This window comes from Schistocerca serialis, chromosome 4 (assembly GCF_023864345.2).
Source record: "Schistocerca serialis cubense isolate TAMUIC-IGC-003099 chromosome 4, iqSchSeri2.2, whole genome shotgun sequence".
Classification (NCBI taxonomy): Eukaryota; Metazoa; Arthropoda; class Insecta; order Orthoptera; family Acrididae; genus Schistocerca; species Schistocerca serialis.
In genome coordinates this window covers 5,618,761-5,636,993 of record NC_064641.1, presented here as the reverse complement: position 1 = coordinate 5,636,993, position 18,233 = coordinate 5,618,761, and the positions used below count along the sequence as shown (strand labels likewise).

Below are 18,233 nucleotides of genomic sequence, written 5' to 3'. Positions count from 1 at the left end.
TAATTCACAGGATATCATGTGAGAAAATGGAAAGCTCAGTTCTGCACATGTGATGCTTTCTAAATCCATGCCGATTTGTAGACAGAAGCTTCCCTGTCTCAACTTAAAATATGTTCAGGAATTCTGTTGCAAATTTATATTAAGGATATTGGCCTGTAATTCTTTGAGTCTGTTCTTTTACCCTTTTTATGTAGAGGAGTGACCAGCACTTACTTCAGTCACTTGGGACTTTGCACGGGGTGAGATATTCAAGATACACGGAAGCTAAGCGAGGGGCCAATTCTGAAGACTACTTTCTGTAAAAACATACTGGGATTCAACTCTTTCAGTTGCTTCTCAACCTCCAGGATACCTTCAACTATGTCCTCCATATAGAAGTCTGTGTTACCATGAAACGATGGTATGTCTGTACAATCCTATGCTACACTATGCCACACTATGTTAGCTGATGAGTTTAGATGTGGCAGTAATATGCTATATCACTGGCCACACTTCTTTCAGACACTCAATTGAGATAAGAAAGAAGAGTGGAACATAACAGGTATGTATACTTTCTTTTATGTAAGGTATGTATGCTTTCTTTTATATAAGGTATGTATGCTTTCTTTTATGTATGACTGATTGGTGCAAACTGCATCACAAGATAGTTACATTTTAATTAAGCCACTAGAATCAGAATTTGCTTTGTTACGTGATGACTGAATGTGACCACTGTTGCATGGTGGATAGCTGGTAACTTGCAAGTCACCATGGCAGGGTTTCAGAGCATTGTGTCTGAGTGTTTCTGGGGGGCTAGGTGCAAGAATACAATGGGAAAGATCTAAAAGTTAGCTGCAGTTTGCAGGGACAGACGCCCTTAGCAACAAGCAGGTAGGCACGTCCCAAGCCTGAAGTAAGGGAAAAGAATAACAGTCGATCCAAAAAATATGTTTTTAATGAGTCGGCATGAGGATAAAATTATTACAAGCTGTGTTCTGGAATAATCTCCATTGGAAGGACCAGTGTGGGACAAATTATCATCAAAAGTGTAAATAGTACTTAACTGGTCTGTCTGACATCACAGATGCCTGAAAAGTTATAAACATAAGTGACAGACCACTATGTGGGGAAAAAGCGTTGGGTGTTGGCTGAGGCAGGACGTGTCAAATGGGAGTTCCATCTCAGTTGTGCAATAAGCTTTGTAATAGTTCATGTTGACAAAGTACAACTCCATACAGTCCCATAGGCTGACGTAGTGCACAGCTTGTGGGATAGCGTGGCTCGACTGCGAAATGCGCCTTTCGGCTCCTCTCTCTGGCTACAGTATGCTGTTGTCCACAGTGGCACTGGCGTTGCCCATGGGGCTTCATGTAAGGCGTAATTGGTGTTTTGAAGTTATATTTTGATGATTACAGTATCTATAGACTTAGATGTTGGTAGTGTAAATGAACAAAGCTTATGTTGTGTCATTATGTAATCTCTCACCCTGCTGTTGGTGAGTTGGACAATGCTTATTATCTAGTGTGTACATTCTCAGTGTTGTAATTACTTCATCTCTGATGACCTTCTGGTCGTGACTGTGGGGTAGGTAGTTCTGCATTTATTGCCAATCTGGTCCAGAACTATACCATTGCTTCTTTCCAAGTCCAGTGTGACTGCAACAGTGTTACTTTCATTTTATATGAGAATCTGTATTTACTGTATGGTTAAATGATGATGGCATCTTTTTGGGTAAAATATTCCGGAGGTAAAATAGTCCCCCATTTGGATCTGCAGGCAGAGACTACTCAGGAGGACGTCGTTACCAGGAGAAACAAAACTGGTGTTCTACAGATCAGAGCATGGAATGTCAGATCCCATAATTGGGCAGGTCAGCGAGAAAAATTTAGAAAGGGAAATGGATTGTTAAAGTTAGACATAGTGGGAATTAGTGAAGCTCATTCGCAGGAGGATCAGGACTTATGGTCAAGTGAATACAAGGTTATAAACAGAAAATCAAACAGGGGCAATGCAGGAGTAGGTTTAACAATGAATAAAAAAATAGGAACACAGATGAAGTACTACAGACAGTACAGTGAATACATTGTTGTAGCCAAGATACACAACAAGCACATGAAGGCCATGCCTACCACAGTAGTACAAATTTATATGCCAACTCGCTCTGCAACTGATGAAGAGATTCAAGAAATGTACGATAAGATAAAAGAAATTATTCATATAGTTGACGAAGATGAAAATGTAATACTCATGGGGGACTGGAATTCAATAGTAGGAAAAGGAAAAGAAAGAAAAGTAGTGCGTGAATATGGACTGGGGGTAAGGAATGAAAGAGTAAGCTGCATGGTAGAATTTTGCACAAAGCATAACTTAATCATAACTAACACTTGGTTTATGAATCATGAAAGAAGGCTGTATACCTAAATGAGGCCTGGAGACACCGGAAGGTTTCAGATTGATTACATAAAGGTAAGACAGACATTTAGGAAACAGATTTTAAATTGTACAACATTTCTAGGGGCAAATGTGGACTCTGATCACAATTTATTGGTTATGAACTGTAGATTAAAACTGAAGAAACTGAATTTAAGGAGGTGGGGCCTGGATAAACTGAAAGAACCAGAGGTTGTAGAGAATTTGAGAATGATTATTAGGGAACAATTGACAAGAACAGGGGAAAGCAGTACAGTAGAAGGAGAATGGGCAGCTTTGAGAGATGAAATAGTGAATGGAGTAGAGCAGGGCTTCCCAATGTGTGGTCCGCGGACCCCTTAGGGGTTCGCCAGCTCTTTCACGAAAAACCCCATACACACACACACACACACACACACACACACACACACACACACACACACACGACTGTTACAAAATATGCATGCTCCTTACACAACAGTAGCCAAACAGTGGAAGTGAACTGACCACAAGCGTCAGCATTTCAACAGCGAACAGTTTGGACGTGACGTTGATTGCTCTTGGAGGAAGGCAGCTCCAACATGTGAAATGTCAATTATCAAGTAATTTTAATCAGACTAGAGTGTATTGAACAATGGGAGTAAATCCACTAGTGAGTGTCAGGATACAGTGGGAATTCAAATTGGATCGTTAATTTCAAGTTGTTTTCATTCATGTCTAAACCAAAGACTATTGATACCTCGTGTGGGTGGGGGTGGGGGATCATTGGGAACATAGCACTTGCATTAAGAAGCTTTCAATTCGGATGGGTTTCGCTCTGAAATTTAAAGTTACTGTGCTCTTGACTGACTAGGGGTCCGCCTTGGATTTTTGACTGAAGAAGGGGTCCGCCAGCTGAAAAGGTTGGGAAGCCCTGCAGTAGAGGATCAAATAGGTGAAAAGAGGAGATCTAGTAGAAATCCTTGGATAACACAATAGATGTTGCATTTAAGTGATGAAAGGAGAAAACATAAAAATGCAGTAAGCAGTAAGTGAAGCAGGGGAAAGGGAATACAAATGTCTAAAAAATGAGATTGACAGGAAGTGCAATATGGCTAAGCAAGAATGGCTAGAGACCAAATGTAAGGATTTAGGAGCATATATCACTAGGGGGTAAGATAGACACCACCTATTGGGAAATTAGAGAGACCTTTGGTGAGAAGCTAACCACCCGTATGAATATCAAGTGCTCAGATGGACAACCAATACCAAGCAAACAAGGGAAAGCAGAAAGGTGGAAGGAGTATATAGAGGGTCTATACAAGGGAGATGCACTTGAGGGCAATATTATGGAAATGGAAGATTAGATTAGATTAGTACTTGTTCCATAGATCATGAATAGGACACTTTGTAATTATGTGGAACATGTCAGGTTAATAAAAGGTATCTATACAAGATATTACATGACACTTAATACTTTTTTTTTTTTGGGTGGGGGGGGGGGGTGAGGGGGAGGGGAGAAATTGCCCACTTCCTATATCCAGAAATTCATCTAACGAGTAGAAGGAGTTGCCATTCAGAAATTCTTTTAATTTCCTTTTAAATGGTGTATGGGTATCTGTCAGACTTTTGATATTACTTTTGAATTTGTTCGGATTGTTAATAACAAATTTCATAAGTGCATATATACATATATAAATATATATATATAAGAGGGAAACATTCCATGTGAGAAAAATATATCTAAAAACAAAGATGATGAGACTTACCAAACAAAAGCGCTGGCAGGTCGATAGACACACAAACAAACACAAACATACACACAAAATTCAAGCTTTCGCAATAAACAGTTGCTTCATCAGGAAAGAGGGAAGGAGAGGGAAAGACGACAGGATGTGAGTTTCATCTTTCCCTGTCCTTCCCTCTTTCCTGATGAAGCAACTGTTTGTTGCAAAAGCTTGAATTTTGTGTGTATGTTTGTATGTCTATCGACCTGCCAGCGCTTTTGTTTGGTAAGTCTCATCATCTTTGTTTTTAGATATATTTTTCCCACGTGGAATGTTTCCGAATGAAAATAGGCATGGCAAGCTAATTTACTGAGATGTATATTGCCAAAATTTGCAATGACCCTAATAGCATAAGTAGCTGAACTCAACCGTTTCGGCAAATCTTCAGTGTGTTTTTTCTAGTTCAACCCCTCATCAATGCATACACCTAGAAATTTTGAATATTCTACCTTAGAGATCGATTTCTGATTGAAGTCTATATTTATTAATGGTGTCATTCCATTTATTGTGTGGAACTGTACATACTGCGTTTTGTCAAAGTTTAATAAGAGCCCATTAGCAGAGAAGCACTTAATGATTTTCTGAAAAACATCATTTACAATTTCATCAGTTCATTCTTGTTTGTTGGGTGTAATAGATATACTTGTATCATCAGCAAAAAGTACTAGCTTTGCATCTTCGTGAATATAGAATGGCAAGTCATTAATATATATTAAGAACAGCAGAGGACCCAAGGCCGAACATTGCGGCATCCCATTCTTGATTGTTCCCCAGTTTGAGAAATCACCAGTATTTGCATATTATGTGAACTGCTTATTTCAACTTTCTGCACTCTTCCAGTTAGGTATGATTCAAACCATTTGAGCGTTGTCCCATTCATACCACAGTACTTGAGCTCATCTAGAAGTATTCCATGATTTACTCAATGAAAAGCCTTTGAGAGATCAAAAAAAAAAAAAAATTCCCAACGGGTGACTTCCAGTTACTCAGAGCATTTAATATTTCATTAGTGAAAGTAAATATAGCATTTTCCATTGAAAAACCTTTCTGGAAACCAAACCGACCTTTTGTTAAAACTTTATTTTTACAAAGGTGTGAAGCTACTGTACAATACGTTACTTTTTCAAAAATTTTGGATAAGGCAGTCGGAACAGAGATTGGGCGGTAGTTGTTGACATCAGACATATCCCCTTTTTCATGCAGTGGTTTAACAATGGCATACTTCAGTCTATCTGGGAAAATACCCTGCTTCAGAGAGCTATTACATATGTGGCTAAGAATCCCACTTATCTCTTGGGAACAAGCTTTTATTATCCTGCTGGAAATGTCATCAATTCCATGTGAGCTTTTATTCTTGAGAGTGTTTATCATCTTCCTAATTTCAGAAGGAGAGGTGGGTGGAATTTCAATTGTATCAAATTGGGTGGGTATGGCCTCTTCCATTAACTGCCTTGCTTCCTCTAATGGACATTTAGATCCTATTTTCTCTACAACATTTAAAAAATGATTATTCAAAATGTTTTCGACTTCTGGCTTGTTGCATGTCAAGTTTCCATTCACTTTCATGATAATGCCGTCATCCTGTGCTCTTGGTTGCCCTGTCTCCCTTGTAATAATATTCCAATTTTTTTTGATTTTGTTATCAGAGGTATTAATCTCAGACATGATGCACATGCTTCTGGACTTTTTAATTACTTTCTTAATGTAGCACAGTAGTTTTTATAATATTTGACTGTTTCTGGGTCATTACTCTTTCTTGTTGTTAGATACAGTTCCCTTTTGTGGTTACAAGATATTTTTAATCCTTTAGTAAGGCAAGGTTTTTTGCATGGTTTCTTATAATTAGATTTAACTACTTTCTTGGGGAAACAGTTTTCAAATTCTCTTACAAGTGTATCATGAAATAAGTTGTATTTTAAATTAGCATCGGGTTCCTTGTACACCTCATCCCAGTCTAACTGCTGAAGATTTTCTCTGAAATTTCTAATTGTTAAGTCATTAATTGAATGCACAATTTTAGAGGGTAGTTTTCAATTACTGAATGGAGCTATGTCATATACTATAACTCGCTGAGCACCATGATCAGAAAGGCCGTTCTCAACAGGACAAGAATTTATGTTTTTAAACTTATATTGGTCTACAAAAGTGTTATCTATCAATGTGCTGCTGTCCTTTACTACCCGAGTAGAAAAATTAATGACAGATTTCAAATTGAAAGAACCGAGCAAGACTTCCAGGTCATTCTTCCTATTACACTCTTTCAGTGAATCAACATTGAAGTTCCACAAATAATAATTTACTTTCCCCTATCTGACAGATAGCACAACAAGGCATCCAAGTTTTCCAGGAATAAATGAAAGTTTCCTGAAGGGGACCTATATACTGTTACAATTATAGAAGAGCCCTCCTTCAGTTTAAGTTGTCAGGCACATGCTTCTATATGTTGCTCTACACAAAACGTTTTTGTATCTAAGCTTTCTACACAGTGATAACTTTTGACATATATGGCAACTCCTGCTCTCACTTTATTCTCTCTACTCACATGTGCAGCTAGTTTATAACCACTGATATTTACCTTTTCCATATCAGACATAATGTGATGCTCAGGCAGGCATAGTATATCTATTACACTATCAGATTCAATGTCATCTAAACGAACCAGGAGCTCATCTAGTTTATTCTTCAATCCCCGAATATTTTGGTGAAAAATGGTAACATTATTTTTTACTTTACTTTTGTGAGAATCTACTTTTTTCTTTAATCAACCAATGTTTTTGTTAAATATGGTAACATTATTGTTTACTTTACTGTTCTTAGAATCTTGTGAGTTTTCGCTCATTGGACACTGATATTAGTCTAAAAAAAGAGGTACACCCATGAGTAATAGTGTCCCCCCTTATAGATTTCGCTAACAACCTTGCCAGTTTACCCTTCCCTTTCCTAGAGGGGATGTAGATGAAGAAGAGATGGGAGATACAATACTGTGTGAAGAATTTCACATAACACTGAAAGACCTAAGTTGAAACACAGGAGTAGACACCATTCTGTTAGAACTATGGAAGCTTTGAGAGAGCCAGTCATGACAAAACTCTTCCATCTAGTGAGCAAGATCTATAAGACAGGCAAGACATCATCAGACTTCAAAAAGAATATAATAATTCCAATACCAAAGAAAGCATGTCCTGACAGGTATGAAAATTGCCGAACTATCAGTTTAATAAGTCATGGTTGCCAAATATTAACACAAAATCCTTTACAGACAAATGCAGAAACTGGTAGAAGCCAACCACAAGGAAGATCAGTTTGGATTCTGCAGAAATGTAGGAACATGTGAGACAATACTGACCCTACAATTTATCTTAGAAGATAGGTTATAGCATTTGTAGACTTAGAGAAAGCTCTTGACAATGTTGACTGAAATGCTCTCTTTCAAATTCTGAAAGGTGACACGTGTAAAATATAAGGAGTGAAAGGCTGTTTTCAATTTTTACATAGACCAGATGGCAGTTATGAGAATTGAGGGCATGAAAGGAAAGCAGTGGCTGGGAATGGAGTGAGATAGGGTTGTAGCCTATCTCCAATGTTATTCAATCTGTATATTGAGCAAGCAGTAAAGGTAACAAAAGAAAAACTTGGAGAAGGGATTAAAATACAGGGAGAAGAAATAAAAACTTTGAGGTTTGCCAATGACACTGTAATTCCGTCAGAGACAGCAAAGGACCTGGAAGTGCAGTTGAACAGAAAGGACAGTGTCTTGAAAGGAGGATATAAGATGAACATCAACAAAAGGAAAACGAGGGTAATGGAATGTAGTCAAATTAAATCAGGTGATGCTGAGGGAATTACAGTAGGAAATGAGACAGTTACAGTAGTAGACGTGTTTTTCTATATGAACAGCAACATAACGTCGAACAGTCCACGGGTATACTGCCGGTTCATAGTGTCCAACGGGCACAATATTTCAGCGATCAGACATGTCGCCATTGTCAGGTGCGCCGCTGAATTGAGCTCCTGAGGGCCTGCGGCCGATTTAAATCCCCTCCCCCCGCGGGCCACTCTCTTCGCCTTCCGCGCCCGCGCACCGGCGGTCCCGAAGACGTGGGCATCGGAATCTGTTGTAGCGTTGATGTGCTTGCTATGTCCGCCCTGGTCGCCAGTTCATACTTCTTGCTGAGAGTCTTCTTAATTACATTCAGTGCCGGGTCCCAAGCCTAGCTGAGATTGTAGCTGCAATCTTGGTTGATAAGATCTTCCCTGGTGCGAATTTCGATAGCCTCCCTTATAACTCTGTCCCAATATTTAGAGGTCTGATCCAGGATCTTGGTACGCTCATAATCTATCTCGTGTTTCTCGGACAAACAGTGCTCTGCTACCGCCGAATTATTTGGATATTTCAGTTGACTGTGCCTTTAATGTTCTCGGCAATAATCTTCGATGGTGCGTACTGTTTGTCCGATAAAGTCTTCCCACACTCACAGGGAATTTGGTATATGCCGGCCTTCCGCAAACCGAGGTCATCTTTCACACTTCCCAGTAATGCCCGTGTTTTATTGGGCGGGCAAAATACCATTTTAACTCGGTGTTTCTTTAATATACAGCGAATTTTCCCCAATAGTGCGCCTTAGTATGGAATAAAGGCAGTGGATACCTCTTCTTCCGTGACTTCATCCATCTCCACAGGTCGTGCTGTGGTAGTGGGACGGAGAGCACATCTAATCTGCCATTCCGAGTACCCGTTTTTTCGGAACACGGTCTTGAGGTGTTCCAATTCCTGGGGCAGATTCCCTGCATCTGAGATGCTGCACGCCTTGTGTGCTAGTGTTTTTAGTGCTCCATTCCTCTGAGAAGGGTGGTGGCAGCTGCCTGCATGCAGGTACAGGTCAGTGTGCGTTTTCTTCCTGTACACACCAAGGCTCAGTGTACCATCAGCTCTTCTCTTGACCGTGACGTCCAGGAATGGTAATCTTCCTTCTGCTTCGGTCTCCATAGTGAATTTGATGTTTGGATGTATAGAGTTTAGGTGTGTAAGGCAGCTCACTCTCACCGGTGAACGCAAATTTGTACGTGGAGTACTTCGAGGAGGAAGACTTGGCGTCATCCAATTGGAAACCTACTTGTTTCTTCCATTACGTTGATGACACGTTCGTCATCTGGCCCCATGGTAGGGACAAGCTCCTGGATTTCCTTACACACCTAAACTCTATACATCCAAACATCAAATTCACTATGGAGACCGAAGCAGAAGGAAGATTACCATTCCTGGACGTCACGGTCAAGAGAAGAGCTGATGGTACACTGAGCCTTGGTGTGTACAGGAAGAAAACGCACACTGACCTGTACCTGCATGCAGGCAGCTGCCACCACCCTTCTCAGAGGAATGGAGCACTAAAAACACTAGTACACAGGGCGCACAGCATCTCAGATGCAGAGAATCTGCCCCAGGAATTGGAACACCTCAAAACCGTGTTCTGAAAAAACGGGTACTCGGAATGGCAGATTAGACGCGCTCTCCGTCCCACCACCACAGCACAACCTGTGGAGACGGACGAAGTCACGGAGAAAGAGGTAGCCACTGCCTTTATTCCGTACAATGGCACACTATCGGGGAAAATCAGCCATATATTAAAGAAATACTGAGTTAAAACCATCTTCTGCCCGTTCAATAAAACACGGGCAATACTGGGAAGTGTGAAAGATGACCTCGGTTTGAGGAAGGCCGGCCAATACCAAATTCCCTGTGAGTGTGGGAAGACTTATATCGGACAAACAATACGCACCATCGAAGATCGTTGCTGAGAACATCAAAGGCACACTCGACTGAAATATCCAAATAAGTCGGCGGTAGCAGAGCACTGTTTGTCCAAGAAACACGAGATAGATTATGAGCGTACCAAGATCCTGGATCAGACCTCTAAATATTGGGACAGCGTTATAAGGGAGGCTATCGAAATTCGTACCAGGGAAGATCTTATCAACCAAGATTGCAGCTACAATCTCAGCTAGGCTTGGGACCCGGCACTGAATATAATTAAGAAGACTCTCAGCAAGAAGTATGAACTGGTGACCAGGGCGGACATAGCAAGCACATCAACGCTACGACAGATTCCGAAGCCCATGTCTTCGCAACGGCCAGTGCACGGGCACGGGCAGCGAAGGGAGTGGCTCGCGGGGAGGAGGGGATTTAAATCGTCTGCAGGCCCTCAGGAGCTCAGTTTGTCAGCGCACATGACGATGGTGACATGTCTGATCGCCGAAATATTGTGCCCGTTGGATACTATGAAACAGCAGTATACCCGTGGACTGTTCGCGCAACAAATACGCCGGGACAAACTGAAGAATCACAGCAAAATAACCGATGGTCAAAGTAGAGAGGATATAAAATATAGACTTGCATTGGCAAGGAAAGTGTTTCTGAAGAAGGGAAATTTGTTAACATCGAGTATAGATTTAAGGGTCAGTATCTGTAAGGAGTCTAGCCATGTATGGAAGTGAAACATGGATGATAATCAGTTTAGACAAGAAGAGAAAAGAAGCTTTTGAAATGTGGTGCTACAGAAGACTGCTGAAGCTTAGATCGGTAGATCATGTAACTAATGAGGAGGTACTGAATAGAATTGGGGAGAAGAGGAATTTGTGGTAAAATTTGACTAGAAGAATTGCTTGGTTGGTAGGACACATTCTGAGGCATCAAGGAATTACCAATTTAGTAATAGAGGGAAGCGTGGAGGGTAAAAATTGTAGAAGCAGACCAAGAGATGAATACATTAAGCAGATTCAGAAGGATGTGTAGGTTCCAGTAGTTATTGGAGATGAAGAAGCTTGCACAGGATTGAGTACTATGGAGAGCTGCATCAAACCAGTCTTTTGACCAAAGACCACCACCAACAACAACAACAACAACATATGGGAATCACTATTTTGGTAAAGGGAGATGTGTCTTGTCAATGTTAATATTGGTCGTATAGACTCCATGAATTCTGATGAATGTCACTTGAACTTTGCATCTTTGTTGTGACTAATGTGTTACATACAAACTGGAGGAGATAACGTGTCAACAATATATTATGATTCTATAAGATTAACTTCTTATTTATTTGATGGTGTACCAACTTCTCCCAGAGTTGTGTTGTATTACTGCAAAGCTTGATCAAGTCACACAAAATGGGAATTCAGCATAGGAACATATTCATAACAGGTAAGGGAATGTAAGGTTAACACATCAAATATATGTGGATGGATTTCAATTATACAGCACAAAAAGGTAGGTCTATGTTATCACTACCATACACCCATGCTAGTTATCTGTTTACTGTGTCAAGCAGTTCATTCCGACCTATGCTGCAAGGGATGTTTTGTGCATTTTACTTATCTCTGTGTAACTGATGTACCAGTGCCTTATGGATAACTAGCTTGCAAAGTTCATATTATGCCAGGTCTTTTTCTGAGCAACATGTGTAGCTTTTAATAAATTCATGGGAGGGAATTGAAAATCTGGCAGAGTGACTGGATAGAAGCCTTCAATCTGCTTGTAATTTTTTCAGTTTGTTAGCAAAATCTTTTGCTAAGATATGACAGTGGCATTGTTATATGGTTCACACATTAATCTTTTTACAGATGCACAAATCTCTACTAACTTTTGCCTGTCCACATTTCAGGGTTCTTTTTTGAAACAAGAGTGAACAATCTCTGATTCTGCACATTTTCCAAATTTTGTTATTAAACCTGGTGGGTATTTTCTGTTCTTAACCAATTTATCCAACACATACTTTTCCAGAGCATGATTTCCAGAGCATCAGTTTAAACTTTTTCCATAATTCCTCTGTGTTCACATGTCCATGATACTGGAACAAAAGGATGTACATTCATTTTCTACATAGAACACTAACAACTACTATCCTGTTCTTTTTAGCATAAATATTCTCCTAGCCTTCTTGGTGGACTGATTAATTTTAATAAAAATGTGTGTGAAATCTTATGGGACTTAACTGCTAAAGTCATCAGTCCCTAAGCTTACACACTACTTAACCTAAATTATCCTAAGGACACACACACACACACACACACACACACACACACACACACACACACACACATATGCCCGAGGGAGGACTCGAACCTCTGCTGGGACCAGCCGCACAGTCCATGACTGCAGTGTCAGACTGCTCGGCTAATCCCGTGTGGCAATAAGACAAGCAGTACCTCAAGTTTCCGTGTTTTGATATCATAAAGTAGCAGCTTGCCAGATCCATTTCCTTGGTCACCAACAACTGAGCATACAAATGTTGAGTCAGTTGGACTGCATTGGATATCAACCACCCTAAAGGAATAAATAAAACAAAATATTATGAAATACAAAGTGCACAAATCATCTTTGTACAGTACACTCACTAACTCTTAACTTACTTCAGTGTCATTCTCATCGATTCCATAGGTAATAATCGGAGCCTGTCACTTTGACGTGGAGTCAGCTTACAATTATAACATGATGTATGTATGTATGTATGTATGTATGTATGTTTGGTTGGTTGGTTGGTTGATTTGTTACACATTCAGAAATTCTCCTATGGAAAAGGAGTTGACACCCAAATACAATTTCAATTTGTGTTTGAAGTTGAATTTAACATCTACTAGATTCTTCACATCACTGGGTAAGTAGTCAAAGATTCTCTGGCTGAATATTCCAAACTATGTGGCACTAGGACTGAGTGATGCATAATGTATCACTTCTCTTTCTACTATTTTTATGAATGTTACTGTTGTTTTCTGATTGACTACAGACTTCATAAGTGCATAAATGTACAGTGAGTTATTTTAGTCTCATATCAGTGATATACATGAAAAGAATACTAACAGCAGACATAAATTAAGATTCCTTTAAAAAGCTCTTTTAGTGCTATGCCAAATTTGCCAAAACACACAGTTTCTTGGTCTGAAGAGTATACAAGTAAGGAACAGTAAATATTTCAGACAGATGCATATGGTATCAATAATATTAGTCAGAAATAACCAAATTGTCATTTTACAATGTTTGGAACGTAACACAAATTTTTCTTTTCTATTTAGACTGGAGTGTTTCTCTAATGTAGATGGTACCAATTGTTGTTTTTTGATATTATTTGTTTTCTGTAGGTACACAATTTGCTAAGATGCACCATTAGAGTGGAGCTCTGCATGTTGCAGCTATGAGAACATTTTACACACATGTCAACTGTGCTCCAGCACTGAATTGACAATGGTGTCATTACTTCAATCTCAAAAGACAGGGTACAATTCCACCATTATATGCAATAATGATACTGGTAAAAGATTTAAAAAAAATGGAAAGTGCTTTAAAGCAAGAGGCAATAGATTGGTCAAGGAGTTTTCAAAACACATAAATAAAACAGATAAAATTCTGTAAGTTGTAGCATCCAAATATGCATGTGAAACTTACTACTTCTAACAACTGATCAAATGTATATACTGGGTGGTTATAATTAAACTGCTGCTACTTACAGGGGTCCAATGTGGGGTATAATTATCGTATGTATCTAAAGTTGGTTGATATGTGTTAATGTTGTTGTTGTTGTGCTCTTCAGTCCGAAGACTGGTTTGATGCAGGTCTCCTGCTACATTATTCTGTGCAAGCCTCTTCACTTTCTAGTAACTATGGCAACCTACATCTCTCTGAATCTGCTTACTGTATTTATCTCTTGGTCTCCCTCTATGATTTTTACACCCCATGCTACCCTCCAGTACTAAAATGGTGATCCCTCTTGATGTTTCAAGATGTGTCCTACCAACTAATCCTTTCTTATAGTCAGGTTATACTACAAATTTCTTCCCCCCCCCCCCCCCCAAATTCTATTCAGTGCCTCCTCATTAGTTGTGTTATCTACCCATCTAATCTTCACCATTCTAATGCAGCAACACATTTCAAAAACTTCTATTCTCTTCCTGTCTAAACTGTTTATTGTATATTTTTCACTTCCATACATGTCTACACTCCACATAAATACTTTCAGAAGAGACTTCCTGACATTTAAAGTCCATATTCGATGACAACAATTTTCTCTTCTTAAGATAGGCTTTTCTTGCCATTGTCAGTCTACATTTTATATCCCCTCTACTTTGACTATCATCAGTTATTTTGCTGCACAAATAGCTAAACTCATCTACTACTGTAAGTATCTTATTTCGTAACCTGATTTAATTCAACTACTTTCATTATCCTCGTTTTGCTTTTGTTGATGTTCATCTTATATCCTCCTTTCACGACACTGTCAATTTTGTTCCAACTGCTCTTCCAAGTCCTTTGCTGTCTCTGACAGAATTACAATACCATTGGCAAACCTTTAAGTTTTTATTTCTTCTCTCTGAAACTCCCTGAACCTTAAATCCTACTCCAATTTTTTCTTTGGTTTCCTTTACTGATTGATCAGTGTACATATTGAATAGCTCTGGGGATAGGCTACAACACTGTCACACTCCCTCCTCAACCATTGCTTGCCTTTCATGCCCCTCGACTCTTATAACTACAATCTGGTTTTCTGTACAAATTGTAAACATCTGCCAGCCGGAGTGGCCAAGTGGTTCTAGGTGCGACAGTCTGAAACCGCACGACCGCTACGGTCGCAGGTTTGAATCCTGTCTCGGGCTTAGCTGTGTGTGATGTCCTTAGGTTAGTTAGGTTCTAGGGGACTGATGACCTCAGAAGTTAAGTCCCATAGTGCTCAGAGCCATTTTTTTTGTAAACAGCCTTTCACGCCCTGTATTTAGCCCCTGTCACCTTTAGAATTTGAAAGAGGTTATTCCAGTCAACAATGCCAAGAGCTTCTCTAGGTCTACAAATGATATAAACGTAGGTTTGGCTTTCCTTAACCTATCTTCTAAGATAAGTCATAGTGTCAGTATTGCCTCGCATGTTCCTACATTCCCTGATCTTCCTTGAGGTCGACTTCTACCACTTTTTCCATTTGTCTGTAAAGAATTTGTGTTAATATTTTGTAACCGTGGCTTATTAAACTGATTGTTCAGCGATTTTCACACCTGTCAGCACCTGCTTTCTTTGGTACTGGAATTATAATATTCTTCTTGAAATCCAAGGGTGTCTCACCTGCCTCACAGATCTTGCTCACTAAATGGAAGAGTTTTGTAATGGCTGGCTCTCCAAAGGCTTCCATAGTTCTAACAGAATGGTGTCTACACCTGTGTTTCGACTTAGGTCTTTCAGTGTTGAAATTCTTCACACAGTATTGTATCTCCCATCTCCTCTTCATCTATATTCTCTTCCACTTCCATAATACTGCCCTCAAGTACATCTCCCTTGTATAGACCCCCTATATACTCCTTCCACCTTTCTGCTTTCTCTTATTTGCTTAGTATTGGTTGTCAATCTGAGCACTTGATATTCATACAGCTGTTTTTTTTTTTTTCACCAAAGGTCTCTTTAATTTTCTGCTAGTTGGTGTCTATCTTACCCCTAGTGATATATGCTTCTAAATCCTTACATTTGACCTCTAGCCATTCTTGCTTAGCCATTTTGCACTTCCTATCAATCTCATATTTTAGACATTTGTATTCCCTTTTGCCTACTTCATTTACTGTATTTTTATATTTTCTCCTTTCATCAACTAAATTCAGTGTCTCTTGTGTAATCCAAAGATTTTTACTAGGCCACGTCTTCTTACCTACTTGATCCTACGCTGCCTTCACTATTTCATCTCTTAAAGCCGTCAATTCTCCTAATGTATTCCTTTCCCCTGTTCTTGTCAAACATTCCCTATTACTCACTCTCAAATTCTCTATGACCTCTGGTTTTTTCCAGTTTATCCAGGTCCCACCTCCTTAAATTCCTACCTTTTTGCAGTTTCTTCAGTATTGATCTACAGTTCATAACCAATAAATTGTGGTCAGAGTCCACATGTCCCCCCGGAAACGCCATACAATTTAAAACCTGGTCCCTAAATCTCTGCCTTACCATTGTACGATCAATCTGAAACCTTCTGGTGTCTCCTGGTATCTGTATTAATGTGGAATCAATTTATGATAGAAAAAAATCAGTACCAATTTTGGCCATCAGATTTGAACCTGGAAAATAATCAGTGCCAATTTTGGCCATCAGATTTGAACCTGATTTTTTTCCATAGTAAATTGATTCCACATTAATACGGATACCTGGAGACACCGGAAGGTTTCAGAATGATTATACAATGGTAAGACAGAGATTTTAGGGACCAGGTTTTAAATTGTAAAACATTTCCAGGGGGCAGATGCGGACTCTGACCACAATTTATTGGTTATGAACTGTAGATTAAAACTGAAAAAACTACAAAAAGGAATTTGAGAGTGAGTAATAGGGAATGACTGACAAGAACAGGGGAAAGGAATACAGTAGAGGAAGAATGGGTAGCTTTGAGGGATGAAGTAGTGAAGGCAGCAGAGGAACAAGTAGGTAGAAAGACGAGGCCTATTAAAAATTCTTTGATAACAGAAGAGATACTGAATTAAGTTGATGAAAGGAGAAAATATAAAAATACAGTAAATGAAGCAGGCAAAGGTGAATACAAATGTCTAAAACATGAGATTGACAGGAAGTGCAAAATGGCTAAGCAAGAATGGCTAGAGATAATTGCAACTATTTGACACTTTTATTAATCCAAAATCATTACTGTTGTAACCCTTAGTGTGAGCATGTGTAAACCAACAGCATGCAATACAAGTGCCTCCACGGCTGATCTAGAGAGGACCAACTGTGCAAAAAGCTCTGTGTGTCTTGTGCACAACAACCTAATGTAAGCCTGGCACTTATGTTTGCTTATTGTAGGCTCACCTAAGAGACTGTATATTGATGTGTTCTATACCTATGAGACTTTATACCATTCTATACTTCATTTAGAGTTTTTGCAGATCTGTTCATGTGGAAGCAGAATAAAATTTGGTTTGCTTGACTTTTAATATTGTGTAATGTGGTGTCTTGACAATGAGTGTGGAATTCTTAAGGAGTTCTTCAATCTCTTGTTGAACAACAGCCGGTCAATAGTTGTAAAAAATGACATTTCACAGAACCCAAAGAAATTCTGGTCGTATGTAAAGGCTGTTAATGGGATCAAAGTTAGTGTCCAGGCGCTAGTGAATGAAGCAGGAACGGAAATTGAGGGCAGCAAAGCAAAAGCTGCAGTACTTAATTCCATTTCCAAATAACACTTTTCATTGGAAAACCCAACAGAACTGCCCCAGTTTTATCCTCATAACACTGGAAAAATGAGCAAAATAAGTAATAGTGTCAGTGGCGTTGACAGACAGCAGACATTGTTAAAACTGAACAAAGCTGCAGAGCCCAATGGAACCCCTATCAGATTCTATGCTGAATTTGTGGCTAAGTTAGCCCCTCTTCTAACTGTAATCTATTGTAGTTCCCTTGAACAAAATATTGTGCCCAGTTTTTAGAAAAAGGCACAGGTCACACACCTGTCTACAAGAAGGGTAGTAAAAGTGATCCACAAAACTACTGTCCAAGATCCTTGAAATCAATTTGTTGTAGAATCTTAGAACATATCTTGAGCTCAAACATCATGGGGTATTTTGAACAAAATGAACTCCTCAATGCCAACAAACATGGATTTAGAAAACATTGATCATGTGAAACCCAACGCACTTTTTTCTCATGACATACTGAAAGCTTTGTACCAAGGAAACCAAGTAGATGCAGTGCTTCCTGATTTCCGAAAAAAACATTTGATTCAGTAGTGCACCTACACTTATTGTCAAAAGTATGATCTTATAGGGTACGAAGGGAAATTTGTGACTGAACTGAGGACTTTTGGTAGGGAGGACATAGCATGTTAGTTCGGATGGAGAGTCACCGTCAGATGTAGAAGTACCTTTGGATGTGCTCTAGGTAAGTATGTTGGGATCCTTGGTGTTCATGTTGTATATTAATAACCCCTTGCAGACAATATTCATAGTAAAATCATATTTTTTGCAGATGATACTGTTATCTATAATGAAGTACTATCTGAGAGAAGCTGCATAAACATTTAGTCAGATCTTGATAAGTTTTCAATGTGGTGCAGAGATTGGCAACTTGCTCTAAATGTT

The 18,233-nt window shown here is 39.3% G+C and overlaps 1 protein-coding gene across 1 annotated transcript in view; it reads right to left on the bottom strand.

The window, feature by feature from the left end:
- The window catches only part of LOC126473963 (WD repeat-containing protein 91), a 202,913-nt gene that overhangs the window by 47,772 nt on the left and 136,908 nt on the right, over positions 1-18,233 (bottom strand). Inside the window, exon 10 of the mRNA XM_050101334.1 lies at positions 12,354-12,471. Coding sequence (XP_049957291.1) covers positions 12,354-12,471 — 118 coding nt within the window. The remainder of the gene's footprint in view (positions 1-12,353; positions 12,472-18,233) is intronic.